The sequence below is a fragment of the Haemorhous mexicanus genome, chromosome 6 (genome assembly GCF_027477595.1).
Source record: "Haemorhous mexicanus isolate bHaeMex1 chromosome 6, bHaeMex1.pri, whole genome shotgun sequence".
NCBI classification, from domain to species: Eukaryota; Metazoa; Chordata; class Aves; order Passeriformes; family Fringillidae; genus Haemorhous; species Haemorhous mexicanus.
Window position 1 is genome coordinate 2,012,915 of NC_082346.1, and position 19,608 is coordinate 2,032,522.

At 35.8% G+C, this 19,608-nt stretch overlaps 1 protein-coding gene across 1 annotated transcript in view; it reads right to left on the reverse strand.

Moving 5' to 3' along the window:
• The window catches only part of LUZP2 (leucine zipper protein 2), a 125,873-nt gene that overhangs the window by 64,138 nt on the left and 42,127 nt on the right, over window positions 1–19,608 (reverse strand). The window contains exons 2-4 of the mRNA XM_059848152.1: window positions 8,749–8,866; window positions 6,206–6,276; window positions 3,179–3,257 (exon numbers count right to left, since the gene is read on the reverse strand). Coding sequence (XP_059704135.1) covers window positions 3,179–3,257; window positions 6,206–6,276; window positions 8,749–8,866 — 268 coding nt within the window. The remainder of the gene's footprint in view (window positions 1–3,178; window positions 3,258–6,205; window positions 6,277–8,748; window positions 8,867–19,608) is intronic.

Consider the following 19,608-nt stretch of genomic DNA (forward strand, 5'->3'; position numbering starts at 1 on the left):
TGTGTACAGTTCTGGTGTCCCCAGGGTAAGAACAGCATGGAACTGTCAGAGCAAGCTCAGAGGAGAGCCACAGAGCTGGGCAGGGCTGATCCCCCATGAAGACAGGCTGAAAGAGTTGTAGCTGCCCAGCCTGGAGAAAAGCAGGAATGGGGATCTCAGAGCAACCTTGCAGTGTGAGAAGGGACCTGCAGGGAAGCCAGAGAGAGACCCTTCACCAAGAACTGCAGTGACAGGACAAGGAGCAAAGGGTGTCACCACGGTATTTTCTGCAAGATCCCCTCACCAGGATTTTTCTCCTGGGAAGCCTCAGAAAAGAAATGTAAACAATAATTATCTGATGGCTTGGAATGTGCTCTGGAGGTTGCTCACCAACAGGTGCAGCTTTGATTGGTTCCATGTGAATTGTTTTAATTAATGACCAATCCCAGTCCAGCTGTGTCTGGGCTTATTATTCATTCTTGTCCAGCCTTCTGATGGCTCCTTTCTCTTTCTTTAGTATAGGTTTAGTATATAATTTTATAATATTTCATATAATATAATAATAATGTAATGAAATAATAATGTAATGAAACAATAATGTAATGAAATATACTATAATATACTATCATACACTATACTATAATATAATATAAATTATTATACATTTATATAATATATATTATAAATCATTATATATTTATATAACTATTATATTCTATAGTATACTATATAATATATTATAATTTCATAGAATTTAATATAATATAATACCATATCATAAAATAGAATTTCATATAATAGAATTTCATATAATAGAATATCATATAATAGAATATCATATAATATCATAGAATTTCATAGAATTTCATAGAATTTCATTAATATAATAATAACATATAATTTCATATAATATAATTTCATGTAATTTCATATAATATAATTTCATGTAATTTCATATAGTAGAATGTCATATAATTTCATGTAATTTCATATAACATAATATAACATAACAATATAACATAACATATTTTCATATAATATAATATATTCACATATCATATCATATAATTTCATATGATATAATATGATAAAATTTCATATCATTTCATATAATTTCATATGATATAATATGATAAAATTCCATATAATATAATTTCATATAACATAATAAATCAGCCTTTTGAGAACTCGGAGTCAAATTCTCATCTCTCACCTGGTCCTGGGGACCCCAACCACCCCACAACGTAGAGGGTGTCAATCACAAGAGGGGGCACAGAGAGAGAGAGGTGAGGCAGTGGGACAGGCTGCCCAGGGAGGCTGTGGATGCCCACCCTGGCAAGGTTCAGAGCCTCTTCAAAAAGGCCTTGAGCAGCCTGATCTGGTGGGAGGTGTCCCTGCCCACAGCACAGGAGGTTGGGACTAAATGATCTTTAAGGTCCATTCCAGCCCCTTAACATTCTACAACTCTAGGATTCAACACAGACAATTTATAGATTGTCTCAGCACAAAAGGAACTTAAATGCAGTTTGTTTTGGTTTGTTTCTGGATATGTGCTGTCCTGGCTGGAAAAAACACAAAATATGCCATCCTTTTCAAACTCAACACTGTTGCCACATTTCCCTTCACAGAGAAAAACAAGGCACAATTCTTCCCAAGGATATTTCTGGGTTTCACATTCTCTGAACCTCAGAGAAAGGGAAAACACAATTCTGGTCACTTGCTGTGCCTGGGTTGTGCCACAGCAGAATGGAACATGGAGATTGTTTACCCAAAGTGAGGAAATGTTTTGTGTCCTTGGTCTATCAGGGCCAGCTGTGTGTGTGTGAGCAGGTGTGGGCAGAGTGAGTGCCTGGCAGATTCAGTTTTAGATGTATAGAATAATATAATATAATAAAGTAATTAATTAGCCTTCTGATACCCATGGAGTCCTCCTCATCATTCTCTCCCCTTTGTCAGAGTCACCTTTGATTTCCAACACAATACAGCTTTCAGATTACTTCTTTTCACTCCTGAAGAGGATAAAAGCTCTTTTTTTTTTTCCTCTAGACAAAAGTACAAGCACCAAAAATGCACTAATTTTATGTTGTGTGGTACACAAGAATGAAAAGTATCTTTACCCTTCAGGCTATTGAGCAACAAAGGAAAAAAATGTGTTTTCAAAAATCAGATTAACTGAAAGAAACCTAGACTAGGAATAGTTGGGTCCACAATCTGAGCTGTTTCTAATTAGAAGGCAGGAAAACATACACTCTCACATTTTGTTCACCTAGGGAATAAAGCCACATACAAATCACAGTCAGACAAAATAAGGCACCCGAAATATTTGTTGAATTTAATAATTACATTTAACCCTCTGTCTTGGACAAACCCTTGCTTTGTGACCCTGGAAGACAGCAAAATCTTCATCAATAAATCAGTTTTTATCCAATATGAGCTAGAAAATAGATCTATAAACACTTCAAGCAGGTTGTTTTCAAATCCAGAGTTGAAATCACAAAACACTTTGAAGGAACCTCTGGAGATTATCCAGTTAACCTATGCTCACTTGTGTCCATGTTACAGGAATATTAATAACCAACATATGAAAAATTCCCTTCTTTCATCTTAGTAAACATGATTCTACTTCTTTTCCCCCTGCAGTAGCAAAATATATCTATTTATGCTCCAGAACATTACACTGCTACATCAAAGTCAAAACAGCTGTGCAGTTGGTCCAGAAAGAGAATCCCAATAAAGCATGAAATCTTAATGGGACTTAAAAATACCTTCCAGAGTGAGAATTCGTTCTACTGTGGTCTCAATCAGACACTCTGCTATCTATATTGCTGCTGAAAATCCATAGAAATTCCTAAAAAAGTCAACAGATGTATGACAGCCTATATTAGTATAGATGAGACATGAGGATCCATAAAGATCACCTCACCAGGGAGAGGACTTAGGCCTAAATTTCCTAAAGTCTCCAAAAGTGTACAAACATCCCTAAATTTCACAGAAATAAGGGAAGACAGGAATCTTCATGTTTTAGAACATTAAAACTTTTCCCAGATCCTTTCTTCTGAAGCTTGCAGAGTGCTAACACATATGTGAAATCCATTTTTTTTTTTGACAAAGTTTTTTGAGCTAATAAATTCTCAAGGCAAGATTAAGAAAAAAACAGAAGAAAAAAACCAAAAATAAGGAAAGAAAGAGAATTACTCACGGTGGCCTGCTGCTTCTCTGCTTTCTCAGCTGCCTCATTAAGCTGCTTTTGAAAAGCTTCCTGGAGAGATTTCACTTCCCTGGGTTATTGGAAACACAGAACACAAACTTCAGCACGAGTGACCATGAGGAAATACTTATTCAGGTTAAAAAAATTAATTATTCAGAGTAGCAAACAGATGTGATTTGTCTATGAGTCTCACCAATTAAATCATAGGGATTCCACAAAGCCTAGTGCCAGTGCAAAACAAAAATTATCTGTGCTGCAAAGTGGCCACTGTTGATATCTGCTGAATGGCCTGCTGTGCAAAACATCTGCCTGTGCATCATTTCTAACTACTAATTTCTAATTTCAATCATTTCTAAAAATGATTGGCACCAAAAAAAGTGAGGAAAGTAGGCAAGTGAAAATCCACTGACCTCGAGACAAGCTATCATCAGTAAGAACTACTTTATATCTGCTTTAAAATAAACAAATAAATCATGCTCTGATAAAATTCAACCTCATCTGGCACTTTCTAGGGACAAGCAATAAAAACATCCAGTAGGAGATTCTGGCATGAAAAGGAAAAAGAACAGGATAATTGCTTGGACTGGGATTTATTTGAATCAAGTGAAAACCCTTTGCATGACTGAGTCAGTCAGAGATTTTCTCCAAATTGTGAAAATTTTCCACCCTCAGCATGTGACACACTTTGGAGATGGAGCAGAGAGCTAAAATGACATATTTCATGACAGCTGTAGAGCTTTTGCAGGATTGCTGCCTGCATGGATAAACTCTCAATGAAGATCAAGCCAAAGCTGGATTTACAGACAGTAACATAAAATATTTTAGCCCTGTGAAAACTGAACTGAATGGGAACCACATACTTTTAAAAGAACTTGCTGCCTGCTGGATCATCTCTTTTTCTAGCTGATAACCCCTGCTACTTTCAGCAATTTTGGCAACACTAGAACAGAAGAGATTTAATTGAAAAAGTGATTGAGCAGCATGAAAGCAATAAACCATCAGCACTAACAGATGCCATCCTTTCAGTGCTGATGATGCACAGACAGAATAAAATGGGGGCAGCATAGTAAGTGACCAAGTTTTACTTGCAGCTTGGGAATTATTGCAGAATTTGCACAAAAGGAATTTTTCAAAAAGCTTATTTTGAAGTCTTACAAAAGCTGAAACCCCAGTACTCTAAATTTTACTGCATCATCCAGCATTGCAGAGCCCCATCAAAGTCACACTCAGACCAAGTGTGCAGCTCATGTTTGTGCAAAGAAAGACCATAACATTAATACTGGGATATATTTTGAATTTTGGCTTCAATGCAATAGATTTAAGCACAATACTTATCACTTTTCTTCATTTACAGCAGATAAAAGGTAGCCTGAGGACCCTGACTAATAAACTGTGCCTTTCCCTAGTGAAATTCTATGAGGAAGATTCCCTGGCACATTTTTAATACCTCTTTCCTACACTGAACTTTTGCACCTCTCTGGAAATTAAATCTAGTAAGTCTGCACACTGCTGGCAGCAGCAGTAGCCCCAAAGCATTTCCTTGTAGTGTACTGTAAAAAATTCCATTTTCTGAATGGTGGAGTGGGCTGCTCAGCAGCAGATTGCTCTGATCCACTTCTTATTTCTGGGAGCTGCTCTGGTGCAGTACACTCAGAGTCTGGATGCCCTAGAAGCAAAAGCCAACATGTATTTTTGGGTGGACCTTGAGAGTGGTGCTTTACAGAGGAGATTAGGAAGGATATTTGAAATATGCAATAAAATTTTCTTTTGGCAGACTCAAGTTTCCCACCTGCAACCAAGATCTGTTTAGCAAACAATCCATTAATACTTTCAATCAATTCCTGTCTCAGTTTCAGAAAGGAAAGCTGCACAACAACCAAACTACCCCAAAACTGCATTCATGCATGGTGAAGGATTTTGTCTGTGCCAGGGACAGCTGTGATGCTGACACCTTCAGTCCCATCCAAGCCACATAAGTATTTAAATAGAACACTAGCTCAGGTCTTTCCTTTATCATTTATTTGTCTGGAATACCTAAAAGATTGCTATGTATCACTGTAAAAATAAGAAATTCTACTGGTATTGGATTGCAGACCTTATTTATTGGATATTTAGGATGTGAAGTTATTTTTCCCACAAAGTTTCTATGAAGCAATGAAATTCCATGTGAACTTCTGCAGTGAATGTAGATGTAAGACAGCCATGGAATTTAATTATTAGCAATGAAGGAAGCATGAACTTAATCATTTTTCTTACTAAACATTTTTCCTAGGGAGAAATAGGAAGTATTGATGCACCCATTATATACTATTTTCTCAGCAAAACAGGTCACTGTATTAGTTATGTTTTGTGGTCACTAAAATTGTATTGATGCTGCTATTTTCTGGGCTGAATTTCAAGAATTAAGAGACACAGAATGATGAGACTTACTCTCAGTGAAGCACTAGGGAAACTGAGACCAAGGACTAGGCTGGGAACTTGCATTCCCAGCCATGGGAACTAATCTTTCAAGTACTCAATGAATAATTTGAAATTAATAGTTTTTTTTCCCTTTCTAACTCCATTCATCACAAAAATCCAATGGAATATTCCAGTTTGCACATGGACTAGTGATTTTGAGAGTCTACACACATTTAATTAAGAGGTTTGAATAAATGTCATCACCTCCAAACTTAGGGATTTAGACACTTTAGTATTTGAATTTTCTAAAAATCCTGAATTTATTTTTAAGGAACACTTCATGACTAAATCTTCCTTTAAAATCCAAAATTCCTTTCCTAGCAGACATTTCACCATACCACTTTAATACATTTTCCTATCATAGGTCCAATATCAGCAAATCCAGCATTTGTTTCAGAAAGAACACTTCCTGCCTTTGTTTTACTGTTACAGTGAGCAGACTCTGGAATACAGCACTGTTTATCTCTGTGGTGAAAGGAAAGGTGGAATTTGCCAGTCTGACAAATTCCACCTTTTAGTCAGGAAATGGAAAGAGAAGGAAGGAAGTGAGGGTCTTACCTTTGGTTCTGGCCCAGTTCCAGAAGTTTCTGCACATCACTTTTGGTGGATGCTTCATCATTTTTTAAAGACTGAGATCAACAAAAAAAAAAAAACAAAAAAACAAAAAAACAAAAAAACAAAAACAACAAAAAAAATCTGCATTAAAGAGATCCTTTTTATTAATAAGCTGTGCAAATATTTAGCCCTCATTCATAAAATGGTCCTGGTGAATTGCAGACATTACCACTTAAGAAAAATGGAAGAATACTCTGATTTTTCATTACTGTAGCTCAAACACAGTTAAGTGCACACAGCTGTGTATTTTTCAAATACTAAATGAGAGATAAATACAACAGGCAGATTTAGAAACAGATGAATGACCAAAAGCATTATTATTTTATGACCAAGTAAGGGTGCATATGCAGAAGATAATACTACAGCTTTTTGCCCATATCAAGATCTCTGTAGTGCTGAGCCTAAAATATTTCACTGTGTAATTTTGCTGAATAGTACCTTCAACTGTGCTGCATTCTAAAATAAATTTGCTACAAGGAGAGGATATTTCTCTAAAAAGTAAGAAAAAGACTACAATAATGGTGATAAAGCAGTTAAAAAACCCCAAATTAAACCCAACTCTCAAACCAAAAGGGTTGAATAATTCAAACCAGAGAATTCTGGAACATAAGAAAATATAACATAATACTATAATACAGCACAGCACTGGTGCATGCACACCACTAGTATTCTCCTGTGAACAGATAAGAGTGCTTCTTCTCCTTTTATTTTTCCCAGCTAGCTTACATCCATGAAGACAAAGATGTATGGTCAGAAAAATAATTTATTTTAAAATGAAATGCAGAGACCAATTTCAATTGATAACAGTCTGAATGTTTTCAACAGACCCACAGACTCTACTGGGAAAAAACAGGTGCTCCCTATGGAGGGGTTTGACACTTGGCTTGTAAGCAAAGTTGAGTTAATAGAAGAAAGAATACTTGATGATTATTGGGTGTATCTATAGTAAGGAAGAAGACAAGGTTGTTAGCATGGAAATTGATTAGAAAAGATACATGAGAATTTTTCTAAGTTAGACTACATGTTTAAGCAGATGTGTATATGTGTTTTATTAAATTTCTGTAAAACTTTTGCCAACTATATTGACACTGATTGCATTGCACCAATGAATATAATAAGTTATTGTGATGTAGTTAATGACTTAAGACCACGCTTTGTTAAGAGTATATAATAAAAAACACACAAAATAAAAATTTTTTCTCTTCCTAAACCTTAGTCACGTGTGTATATCACATCCAACCTAACAGTGACACTCCCTCAGCTGAATATCTGGACCTCAACTCCAGGGAAGCATTTTCAATCTAATTTTTCCTCTGAGGAGTTATTTTACTGCCCTTTCAGCCTAACCATGGCATCCAGAAGTTAGAAATGAAGTCTCAGCTCTCACCACAGGCTCATCCAGCACAGTTTGTCAGGGGAGAGCAATGCCCTGCAGTAGATCCAGCCAGGCTGTGCAGATGGCAAGGCAGAAAGGTAAACTGAGCTAAACTAAAATCAAGTTGAGTGTATGGAATTCAGCAGCCAAGATCCAAGCTGCAACAGCAAAGGCCATCCTTTGCAGCAGCTGCCAGGACAAATGTGAGGCAAGGGGCCAGCTGGAAATGTAACTGGGACACTAGAAGGTGACATATTTTAGTTAAGATCTTAAAATTAGTTAAGAAAGGAAGTTAGCTAGCAAAGATCAAGTAAGTACCTCAGCTAAAGAGTTACAAATCTATGGAGAAAGAGAAGCTAGAAGTGGCAAGGACAGATGAAGCAAATGTGAAGAAGCAGAGACCATGGAAATACCTTGCCTCAAGAATAATCCAACAGCTGGGAGAGGTTTAGGCTGTGACCAGCAGGTGAAAAGGTCCTGCTAGCTGGCTACAGGTAAAGACTTCACCATGAGGAAGACGACTTTCTTCCTCCCATACACCCACTCCTCTATTTCCAAATCCCACCAACCCAATAAAGGGAGCACAGCTGAGCAGCCACAGTGGATTTTCAGCTGATTATAACACAAAGCAGGCAGGTGATGATTATGTATTATGAGTCCTTAGGAAGCACTTGGATATGTCAAACCTTTTCTGTATAAACAGTCTGCAACTCCTTGCACATGTATTTGGAAATGATTCCACATGTGCCCAGTGCTGCAATAAAATACTCTTCTTTTCAGCTTTAATTAGTTGAAGAGTCATCTGTCCATGCTTCAAATGTGTGTCAGCTGCATTAATACTGTGTATTTCTTGTCCTTCCCTTCCTTTCAGTAAGTTCTATTTTCATATTTTCTTTATTTTTATGAAATTGACAAAGGCCCCAACACATTAGGATGAAATTTTCCATGACACTATCAGATTTATGTCAAGTGGAAGATCACCAAAATAAGCAAAATAGGAATTATTCACATAATGATTTTTAAAAAGAAACATTTTTTGTAGTTAAAAGACAGCAATAAGAAAATGCTGAGGTAAGTAAGTAATCTTACAGAAACTGAGACAAAGTCTAACCTGGAGGTTGACTTTAATTCCCTGAAGTTCTTTAGAAGTCTTTAACAGTTGTTGAAGTAGGTTGCTCCTCTCCTTAAAGACTTCCTTCAGCTGTCTTTCCAGTTCTTCATAGCCCTGTCTAACACACAGAATAAAAGCATGAGATCATTTCAAAACATCTGTCAATGCAACTGAAAACATATCTTAGTCCCCTTGAAATCTATATAGGGTGTTTGAATTATTTAAGTTTGGATGAGCTATGTCCCCTTGCCCACCTGTAGAACTTCATTTTTCCTACCATAGATGAATGGATGTTTTATACAGTGAAATGATGTCCAGATTCTGAGGGAGCAGATGACCAGACTGAAACACTGCCAGTGATGGATGGGCTGTGGTGAACAGGACACATCAAGGGATGCACTCAGCACGAGTGACAGTGGGAGATTCTTCTGACCTCAGAACATACACCATGCAAGAAGCAAAGGAAAACTTTGAAAGTGTGAAGTTTTGAGACATCAGCAAGAACAATTCAGCTCTGTTATAACTTGGTAATTGGAACACAGGACTCCTTTAACACAAGCACCTTAGTATCAAGTACAGATTAATGGATGAGTAGAAGCATTCTATCCTTTTCCAAATGGAGCTTTTACTGATTTTTCACACAAGTTCTACAGGATTGAGTAGATAATTTTAAACTGAGCACACCAGCTCACTCTTCTCCTAAATTTACCCTTTTCACTTCTGATCCTCTTTATCATTTATGTCCATTATACCACCTTTGCTCTGATTTTCTGCTGCCCATCTAAAACTTTTGTCTAAGACCTCAGTGCTGTTAGTGTTCAGGAACACATAATCACAAAAAATGATTATATGCAGGTGCTTTTATTGAAGAGCTCTGGGTGTCAGGGGCACAAACCCAAATCTGACTCCGACATGGGTTTGGGATGAACATGTTTTATATTCTATTGTTATATAACTTTCATGTTAATTATTAAACTTAAATTGTTCTATTGTATGCATAGATTTCAGCCAAGCATTGCCTCCTCAGATTAGGAACACACAGTTTCTCATGGTTCCTCTTATGATGATACAATAATTATATTTAGTTACTAAACAATCATCACATCTAACAATTATATCATTTATCATACTACTTACACAGGTGCAACACAAGGCTTAACATCTCAGAGTCTATCCTGACATTTTCCAGGGCCCCACTATCAGTGCTACACCCTTAAATACAGCACTGTTAATAGTGCCTCCTCAGATAGCATCTCCTAATTTCTGTTACACCTTGTTTTATAATCTGATCCAGTAGCTGCTTTGGAATGTAACATTTCCTTTTGATGGACATTACTATATTTTGATGGATACTGCTGCATTTAATAAAAAAAGGAACCTAACAACCTCATGAAATCTATAGAAAATGATAGCAAATCTCTTTCAGTCCAAACTGTTATTTCAGTCCAAATTTGTTATCTCAAATTTTTCATCTTGATATCAGTATCAAGATAAAAAATTTCTACTTTACTTGACAGAACTGTCAATGAGTCTATTGCAATGTTTAATGACTTAGTTCAGTAAAGTTCACTGACAATACAATTCTAACCAATGCTGCTTTCTGCATCATTTACATGAGGGAGGTTTGGAGTAACAAAAGGTAGACCAAAAAATTCAACAAGTGAATACAGATTATGAGGAACAGACAAGGGAAACAAGAGAACTGGCAGTTTAAAAACTCTCTTCACCTGTGAAACATTAAAGACAAATGCTGAAAAAAAAAAAAAAAAAGGGATAGATTTTAAAGAACAAGAAATGCAAAACAAATGAAAAGGGTATAAAAGAAAAATTATTTCTCTAATGCTTGCCAAATATTGCAAACTTATATAAGAGATATATAATCCTCTCAGGTTAAATGACAGGAAGTTATTCAGAAATGGCTCCATGCAGAAAACACTGCAATATAGCACAGGATCTACTTTGTGTCTCTCCTTTCAACAGATGACATGCAGAGCTATGGGGATTAATTCAACAATTCTTGATCCTGTTAAATGGCTCTTTCTGTTTCCTTCCAAAATGTATTGAAAGTAAAGTTTACAAAAAGTGAGACGTAGTAGGGAACAGCTGCTCCTCCCATTTGGCCAGGCACTAAAACCATATTGACTTTTCTCCTTAAAAAAAGTTAAAGACATCTCTTTGAAGTTTGTCTCCATACAATTAGGCTTAATAACATTTCACTGTCTAATAAAAACTGATTGTGACATTTATAGCTTGATGAGCCATCAGTAATGTATCTGAAGAAACAGAATAACATGGGAAGGTACAGACTCTGATGGAGAACTTGATGGATCAGCCAAACAGGCATGCTTTACTTTTTTTTTATTAGGTTTAAGTATGTGTTTTCTTTTGGAAATAAAATTGTATGTTTATAATAGTCATTTTAGGTTAACAGGGATAATATTTATTAATTGCCATTTCACCCATCCATTTGGAAACTTATCTTACTGGTGTGTAGGACTTTGGTGAGATTTAGATCAATTCTTCATTAAATCTTTGGTGGTTTTCACTTAATGTTTCTATTTTGAAAAACACTGAAGATCTATGACAAAACATTCAGGCAAATTGTCTGTCAGTGTTCTCACTGTGTTCAGGCTCTCATCCAGTGCCTAAAGCAGTTAAAAGCATTATTTTTTGTTTGTTTGTTTGATTTTCATCTATCATTTCAGCATCTAGGTTCAGCAGCTGTAGTTTTTGTTGATCCACAGACCACACCAATGCTTACCACATCTGGTTCCTGTCTAAATCCTCATGTTTGCCAGGGCTCACTACACTCAGTCACTCAACTCTTGATCAAGACCAGGTCGTGATGTTCTTGTGACATGGACAAACAAAAAGAAGAACTACAGTTGTATCCATACCTGCATTTGGACACTGATTCCATAGCTACTTCATCTTTAAATGACTTGGAACAATAAAGAAACATCACTACCTTCACAATTGCACCCTTTTCTTTTTTGAGACTCTATGGGAACTACAGATAGATGAGGTATTTTTCAAAGATACCAGTGTAATATATAATGGAGAGCATTAGCAAGTTCAAATATTGATGTTTCTGTCTCTTCCAAATATAATCTTCCAAATAAATTTAAAAACATCCATTTTCTGACTATGCCATGATGAGAATTACATGGGGAGGGAAGAAAGAGCCAAATTTACCACACAGCAAACACAAATAAAGTGCTAAGCTTATCACATTTCAGTCAAATTTGCGTTTGCTGTTGAGAAAATCCTTCTGAGCTGCTGAAATGAAGATATAAAAAGCAAATGCTGACAACAAATGCCCAGCTCACTTCCTCCAGACTTCCCTTTTCTCAGACATCTTCCTGCAGCAGATGGCTCCATCAGCAGCCAGCATCTGCTGTGTTTTCTAGTTGGAGCTAAATGGAACCTCACTGCTAAATTCTTCTTTTCATCAGGTTCCCAGCTCCTTCTTGAGCTGCACCAAGAACTCTGTGAGCTAAACCTGCTCAGGGAGTATGTAACTTACAGAACAGCTGGCTCCATGTATCTGTTTGGGTTTTCCTCCTTCTCCCTCCACATCTCCTTTGAATGACATTTCCATTGCTAGACCAATGAAAGAAAATGCTGCAGGACTAAATTCTTCAGCAAGACAGTGAGATGAAGTTTCTTTGAAGGAATGGTGCATGAACATGCCTGAAATTTACAATGTACGTAAAGATGATGGTTCAAGAAATTATTTCTCCTGAAAAAGATCTTCCTTCACTCTGTATTCATCACATTTTTACTAGATTAATACTGAAACTTATGTAGCTTCATTAAATTGTCTGTATGTACACTTTTTCTTAGCATGACTGTCACACATTTTTCTACATTTTGCATTGGTTTTTGTGATCTTCCCTTAAGTGATCTCCAAAACAACCAAACCAAAACTGAAAAGGGTGGAATGTGGCATTACTGTAGCAATGCTGAAGAATTCCAAATTCACTCTGAAGACATTTCCCACATTAGCAGCATGTAAGTTGTCCAAACTCCAGCCTGCAAGTGTCACTGTAGAATTTAAACTTTTCTAAATGCCCCAAATATCAGATTCCATAATTCTATCCTCATGAATAATTTTCATAGATGAAATTAATATATAATTTAAAATAAAAATTCAATTCAAAAGATTTCCAGGAATTTAATTTTGAGCAACTCTTGTTATAACTTAAAAATCCTCCTAATTCCCCAAAAGAAAAACAAAGATTCTGGAAATATTTACAGCAGCTAGTTTCCATATATTCTCATCTCTGTTAAAGCTGTGCTCCTGTGCAGTAAATGTAGAGATTTTCCTACACTAGGAAGAAAGGTAATGGTCAAACTGCATTTAAATATATTTAATGTTAAGAAACTTATTTGAATAGCTTGCATCATTTTATTTTGAACCTATATTCAACTTCCCTCTGATAATGGCTTAGTCTTGAGGGACCTAAAAATGCTAATTTAAACAAAAAAGCTTTAGACAACTGAGCTTTTTTGCTGGTGCTGTGTCACAGGGCATCACCCACCAAACCCAGGAGTGACTGACACATCTCTGATGAAGCTGCAAGAATTGATCCCCAGGAGGTTGGAGCTCAGACCACTGGGAATATCCAGACTGGCTCTTTCAAAATGCCCTTTACAAGGGGGGGAGGGCATGGAAAATAAAATTAATGAAGGACCTATGAGCTGAGATAACAACTGGGAGAAAATACCCTAAAGGAGAAACAGGTTCACATTTAAAGGTACAAGGTAAATTTATTATTCAGAGAGTCAGAGGAGGATAATGAGAAGCAAAATAAGCCTTTAAACCACCTTTTTTCTCCCCCAGCCAATCTAGTTGAACTGGAACTCTTCCTGATAAATGCACTATTCTCATCTATGTATTTAAGCTTGGCCCTGTAAATGCCATTTACAATTTGCACTTCAAAAAGTCTTTGGCAAAGCTATCTGTTTATGTAGTGTAGATTTTTAATTAGAACAGCATAAAAATATTTACATTAACAGACAAAACTGAGTGGAAAAGGAGAAACTTCTGGATCTGACAGCTTCAAAGATGAATCTTGGAACAGAACATCTTTCACATTTTTGTCTAATGAGACAAACTCAAGCTTTCTTTGCTCTGTAATATGTAGGTATTAAATGCAAGACAGAACCTATTCCTGGTGCTATATCTCTTGCTGGGATGACAATATTTTTCCCTATAAAATTTAACTTGCAGGATTTCCACTGCCATCCAAAGCCAGTGAAGCAGCTTGTGCCAATTAAGTCCACCCACGGTGTTTCTCAGCCTCTTTTTTCCAAATGCTTTCTCTGCAAGTTGAAAACCAGAAAACAGTTGGAATATCATATTTAAAATACATGTGAGGATGAGAGGTACAGAGAGCAGAACCCTAAAGCCTGGAGGCCTTTTCTGGAACTACTCTTTTATCTACCAGTGGAGCAGAATTGTAAGGACATCATGGAAGAAACAGGACAATGAACCCTCATTTAAAAAATAAAAAAATCCCCATGTCTGGCTCTCTTTTAGCAAGTATTGTCCATTTTATTTTTCTCATCCTGGGTGCAACACTGCTGTCAGTTGAAAAGATATTTTTAAAGACTAGCAGATGATCTAGTGTTATGTTAGGCAGCTTTTCTGCAGGTTCTTTTTGTGCTACCTACAGCCCACCCAAGTAAGCACATCACACTATCAAGGAATACATTAAAAAATTAACTGTCCTCAGGGTTTCAGCAACTGAAGAGAAAATAAAAATGCACTCCATTCAGGAGCTAAGAATTTAGCATTAATTTTATGCTAAAAGGTGCAAAGGCTAATTTTTTTAATCTGTTAATTAAAGATTTAGATCCTGGTTGTCAAACACTTTGTTACATAAACCCACCTCAGGTGTTCTCAGCCTGGAGGTTCCAGAGGTACAAACAGAATATTTTTATTATTCTTATAATTAACATTCCAGGTACTCTGGACAGCTATGAAATGTATGAGCAATTTACACCTCAAGGAACTGCATTTTATGTTATATAGGGCCACAAGCCTGAAAACAGACTACATCATGATTTCCATGGTAGTGAAGGACATTTTCAGAGAACTAACACAATGAAGGAGGCAAGTATGATACCATGCAAATTATGAATCTATAAGCCTGTTTTAAGTTCAAGCAATTATGGGGTGGAAAATGTAGGAAATGTAAATCTGTATTATTCTCTAATTCTCTCTTTTTTTTTTTTTTAAGTTAGAAAACCATGGATTGACAGCTGGATAAAATATAGGCTGCATTATTTCATTCCCTAAAAATAATTTTCGTAAACAGTTTTAAGTTTAATTTATTATTAATTTTATGCTAAAAGGTGCAAAGGCTAATTTTTTTAATCTGTTAATTGAGTATTCAGATCCTGGTTGTCAAACACTTTGTTACATAAACCCACCTCAGGTGTTCTCAGCCTGGAGGTTCCAGAGGTACAGACAGAATATTTTTCTTACTCTTATAATTAGCATTCCAGGTACTCTGGATAGCTATGAATTGACATCCAATATGAAATGAATGAGCAATTTACACATCAAGGAACTGCATTTTATGTTATATAGGGCCACAAGCCTGAAAACAGACTACATCATGATTTCCATGGTAGAGAAGGACACCTTCAGAGAACTAACACAATGAAGGAGGCAAGTATGATACCATGCAAATTATGAATCTACAAGCCTGTTTTAAGTTCAAGCAATTATGGGGTGGAAAATGTAGGAAATGTAAATCTTTATTACTCTCTAATTCTCTATTTTTTTTTCTTTAAGTTAGAAAACCATGGATTGACAGCTGGATAAAATATAGGCTGCATTATTTCATTCCCAATAATAATTTTTAAATATAGTTTTAAGTTTAATTTATTATTAATTTTATGGCTAAAAGTTGCAAAGGCTAATTTTTAAAATCTGTTAATTGATGATTCAGATCCTGGTTGTCAAACACTTTGTTACATAAACCCACCTCAGGTGTTCTCAGCCTGGAGGTTCCAGAGGTACAAACTGATTATTTTTATTACTCTTATAATTAACATTCCAGGTACTCTGGGCAGCTATGAATTGACATCCAATATGAATTGAATGAGCAATTTACACCTCAAGGAACTGGATTTTATGTTCTATAGGGCCACAAGCCTGAAAACAGACTACATCATGATTTCCATGGTAGTGAAGGACACCTTCAGAGAACTAACACAATGAAGCAGGCAAGTATGATACCATGCAAACTATGAATCTATAAGCCTGTTTTAAGTTCAAGCAATTATGGGGTGGAAAATGTAGGGAGTGTAAATCTGTATTATTCTCTAATTCTCTCTTTTTTTTCTTTAAGTTAGAAAACCATGGATTGACAGCTGGATAAAATATAGGCTGCATTATTTCATTCCCTAAAAATAATTTTTATAAATAGTTTTAAGTTTAATTTGTTATTAATTTTATGGCTAAAAGGTGCAAAGGCTAATTTTTTTAATCTGTTAATTAATGATTCAGATCCTGGTTGTCAAACACTTTGTTACATAAACCCACCTCAGGTGTTCTCAGCCTGGAGGTTCCAGAGGTACAAACAGACTATTTTTATTATTCTTATAATTAACATTCCAGGTACTCTGGGCAGCTATGAAATGTATGAGCAATTTACACCTCAAGGAACTGGATTTTATGTTATATAGGGCCACAAGCCTGAAAACAAACTACATCATGATTTCCATGGTAGAGAAGGACACCTTCAGAGAACTAACACAATGAAGGAGGCAAGTATGATACCATGCAAATTATGAATCTATAAGCCTGTTTAAAGTTCAAGCAATTATGGGGTGGAAAATGTAGGAAGTGTAAATCTGTGTTACTCTCAAATTCTCTCTCTCTTTTTTTTTTTTTTTAAGTTAGAAAACCATGGATTGACAGCTGGATAAAATATAGGCTGCATTATTTCATTCCCTAAAAATAATTTTTATAAACAGTTTTAAGTTTAATTTGTTATTAATTTTATGCTAAAAGGTGCAAAGGCTAATTTTTTTAATCTGTTAATTGATGATTCAGATCCTGGTTGTCAAACACTTTGTTACATAAACCCACCTCAGGTGTTCTCAGCCTGGAGGTTCCAGAGGTACAGACAGAATATTTTTCTTACTCTTATAATTAGCATTCCAGGTACTCTGGACAGCTATGAATTGACATCCAATATGAAATGAATGAGCAATTTACACCTCAAGGAACTGGATTTTATGTTATATAGGGCCCTTAGCCTGAAAACAAACTACATCATGATTTCCATGGTAGAGAAGGACACCTTCAGAGAACTAACACAATGAAGGAGGCAAGTATGATACCATGCAAATTATGAATCTATAAGCCTGTTTTAAGTTCAAGCAATTATGGGGTGAAAAATGTAGGAAATGTAAATCTGTATTACTCTCTAATTCTCTCTCTTTTTTTCTTTAAGTTAGAAAACCATGGATTGACAGCTGGATAAAATATAGGCTGCATTATTTCATTCCCTAAAAATAATTTTGGTAAACAGTTTTAAGTTTAATTTATTATTAATTTTATGCTAAAAGGTGCAAAGGCTAATTTTTTTAATCTGTTAATTGAGTATTCAGATCCTGGTTGTCAAACACTTTGTTACATAAACCCACCTCAGGTATTCTCAGCCTGGAGGTTCCAGAGGTACAGACAGACTATTTTTATTATTCTTATAATTAACATTCCAGGTACTCTGGGCAGCTATGAAATGTATGAGCAATTTACACCTCAAGGAACTGGATTTTATGTTATATAGGGCCACTAGCCTGAAAACAAACTACATCATAATTTCCATGGTAGTGAAGGACATCTTCAGAGAACTAACACAATGAAGGAGGCAAGTATGACACCATGCAAATTATGAATCTATAAGCCTGTTTTAAGTTCAAGCAATTATGGGGTGGAAAATGTAGGAAATGTAAATCTGTATTATTCTCTAATTCTCTATTTTTTTTTTTTATGTTAGAAAACCATGGATTGACAGCTGGATAAAATATAGGCTGCATTATTTCATTCCCTAAAAATAATTTTTGTAAACAGTTTTAAGTTTAATTTGTTATTAATTTTATGGCTAAAAGGTGCAAAGGCTAATTTTTTAAATCTGTTAATTAATGATTCAGATCCTGGTTGTCAAACACTTTGTTACATAAACCCACCTCAGGTATTCTCAGCCTGGAGGTTCCAGAGGTACAAACAGACTATTTTTATTATTCTTATAATTAACATTCCAGGTACACTGGACAGCTATGAAATGAATGAGCAATTTACACCTCAAGGAACTGGATTTTATGTTATATAGGGCCACAAGCCTGAAAACAAACTACATCATGATTTCCATGGTAGTGAAGGACACCTTCAGAGAACTAACACAATGAAGGAGGCAAGTGTGACACCATGCAAATTATGAATCTATAAACCTGTTTTAAGTTCAAGCAATTATGGGGTGGAAAATTTAGGAAATGTAAACCTGTATTATTCTCTAATTCTCTCTCTTTTTTTCTTTAAGTTAGAAAACCATGGATTGACAGCTGGATAAAATATAGGCTGCATTATTTCGTTCCCTAAAAATAATTTTTATAAACAGTTTTAAGTTTAAAAAAGAAGCAGAATCCATGATAGGAAAGCAGAAGCATCACTAAGATGACAGTCATATTTCACTTACATTGACAAAGGAAAACACAAATGTTTCTGACACATAGATTTAAAAGCTGAACCTAAACTCTGCACTTAGGAGAGAGCAGATTGGTCAATGACTTTGTTCTGGATCTCTAAGCTGCCACAAAAAAAACAGCTTCATCCCAACATTGACCTAGAAGCCTTTATTTAAAATATCATCAATCTACCTACCTAATCTTTATTTTCTGCTCTGTTCTGAGTACACATAGTGCTTATTAACTTGAAAGAGAGAGGAGGATCAGCACCTATCAGGCTGCCAAATAAAAAAAGGCAAACTAAAAGAATGCAGAATCACAGGATCATCTGAGCTTCAAGGGATCCATAAGGATCAGGGAGTTCTGCTCCTGGCCTTGCACAGGATGGTCCCCAGGAGTCACCCTCAGCTCCTGGCACTGCAGAATAATGACTTTAACACAAAGTTAACAGGAAAAGTGTTTCACTGCCACCCCAAAATGTTCTCATTTAGTTTGAAGTCTCCAGCTGCACAACACCAAACCCCACAATATAAAGTACACAGAGGTTTAATTACTATGCTCAAGAAATTTATTTGGATTGGATGAAGAAACCTAACTCATCAGTCTTTTCAGAGCTTTGTCAATACCACATTAAGCAGCTGCCATAAAAAATACAAGATTTCATCCATTTCTTTGAAGCAATGCCTACCATTTCTGTCATTAATGAGCAGACCTGTTTATTAGTGATAAGATAAACCTTGAAGGGCATCACATGGAGTACATTGATTTTGACATCCCTTTAAACACCACCTTCTGCCCTGTGTGCCAACCCTCAGGAGCTGCACAAGAGCAATTAGAACAAATCAATAGATTTTTTTGCTAGTTTCTAAATTCAATAGGTTCAGAAATTATACAGAACAGACACCTATACACTTTAAGAATTCTAACTGAAATCCTATGAATTTACCATTATCATATTTTCCCCTTTCACCTACTGAAAACGATTTTGCTCATAAATCCTCCCCAAAACACACTAATAATTTATTTTCATAACAGAATACTAAGATTATGCTAATTGGATCCTTATAGCACCCCAGAATAAACCTCTGTCTAAAATAATCAGAATTAGACCATGTACAAGACTGGCATCCAAATACTTTTTCTAAATACAAT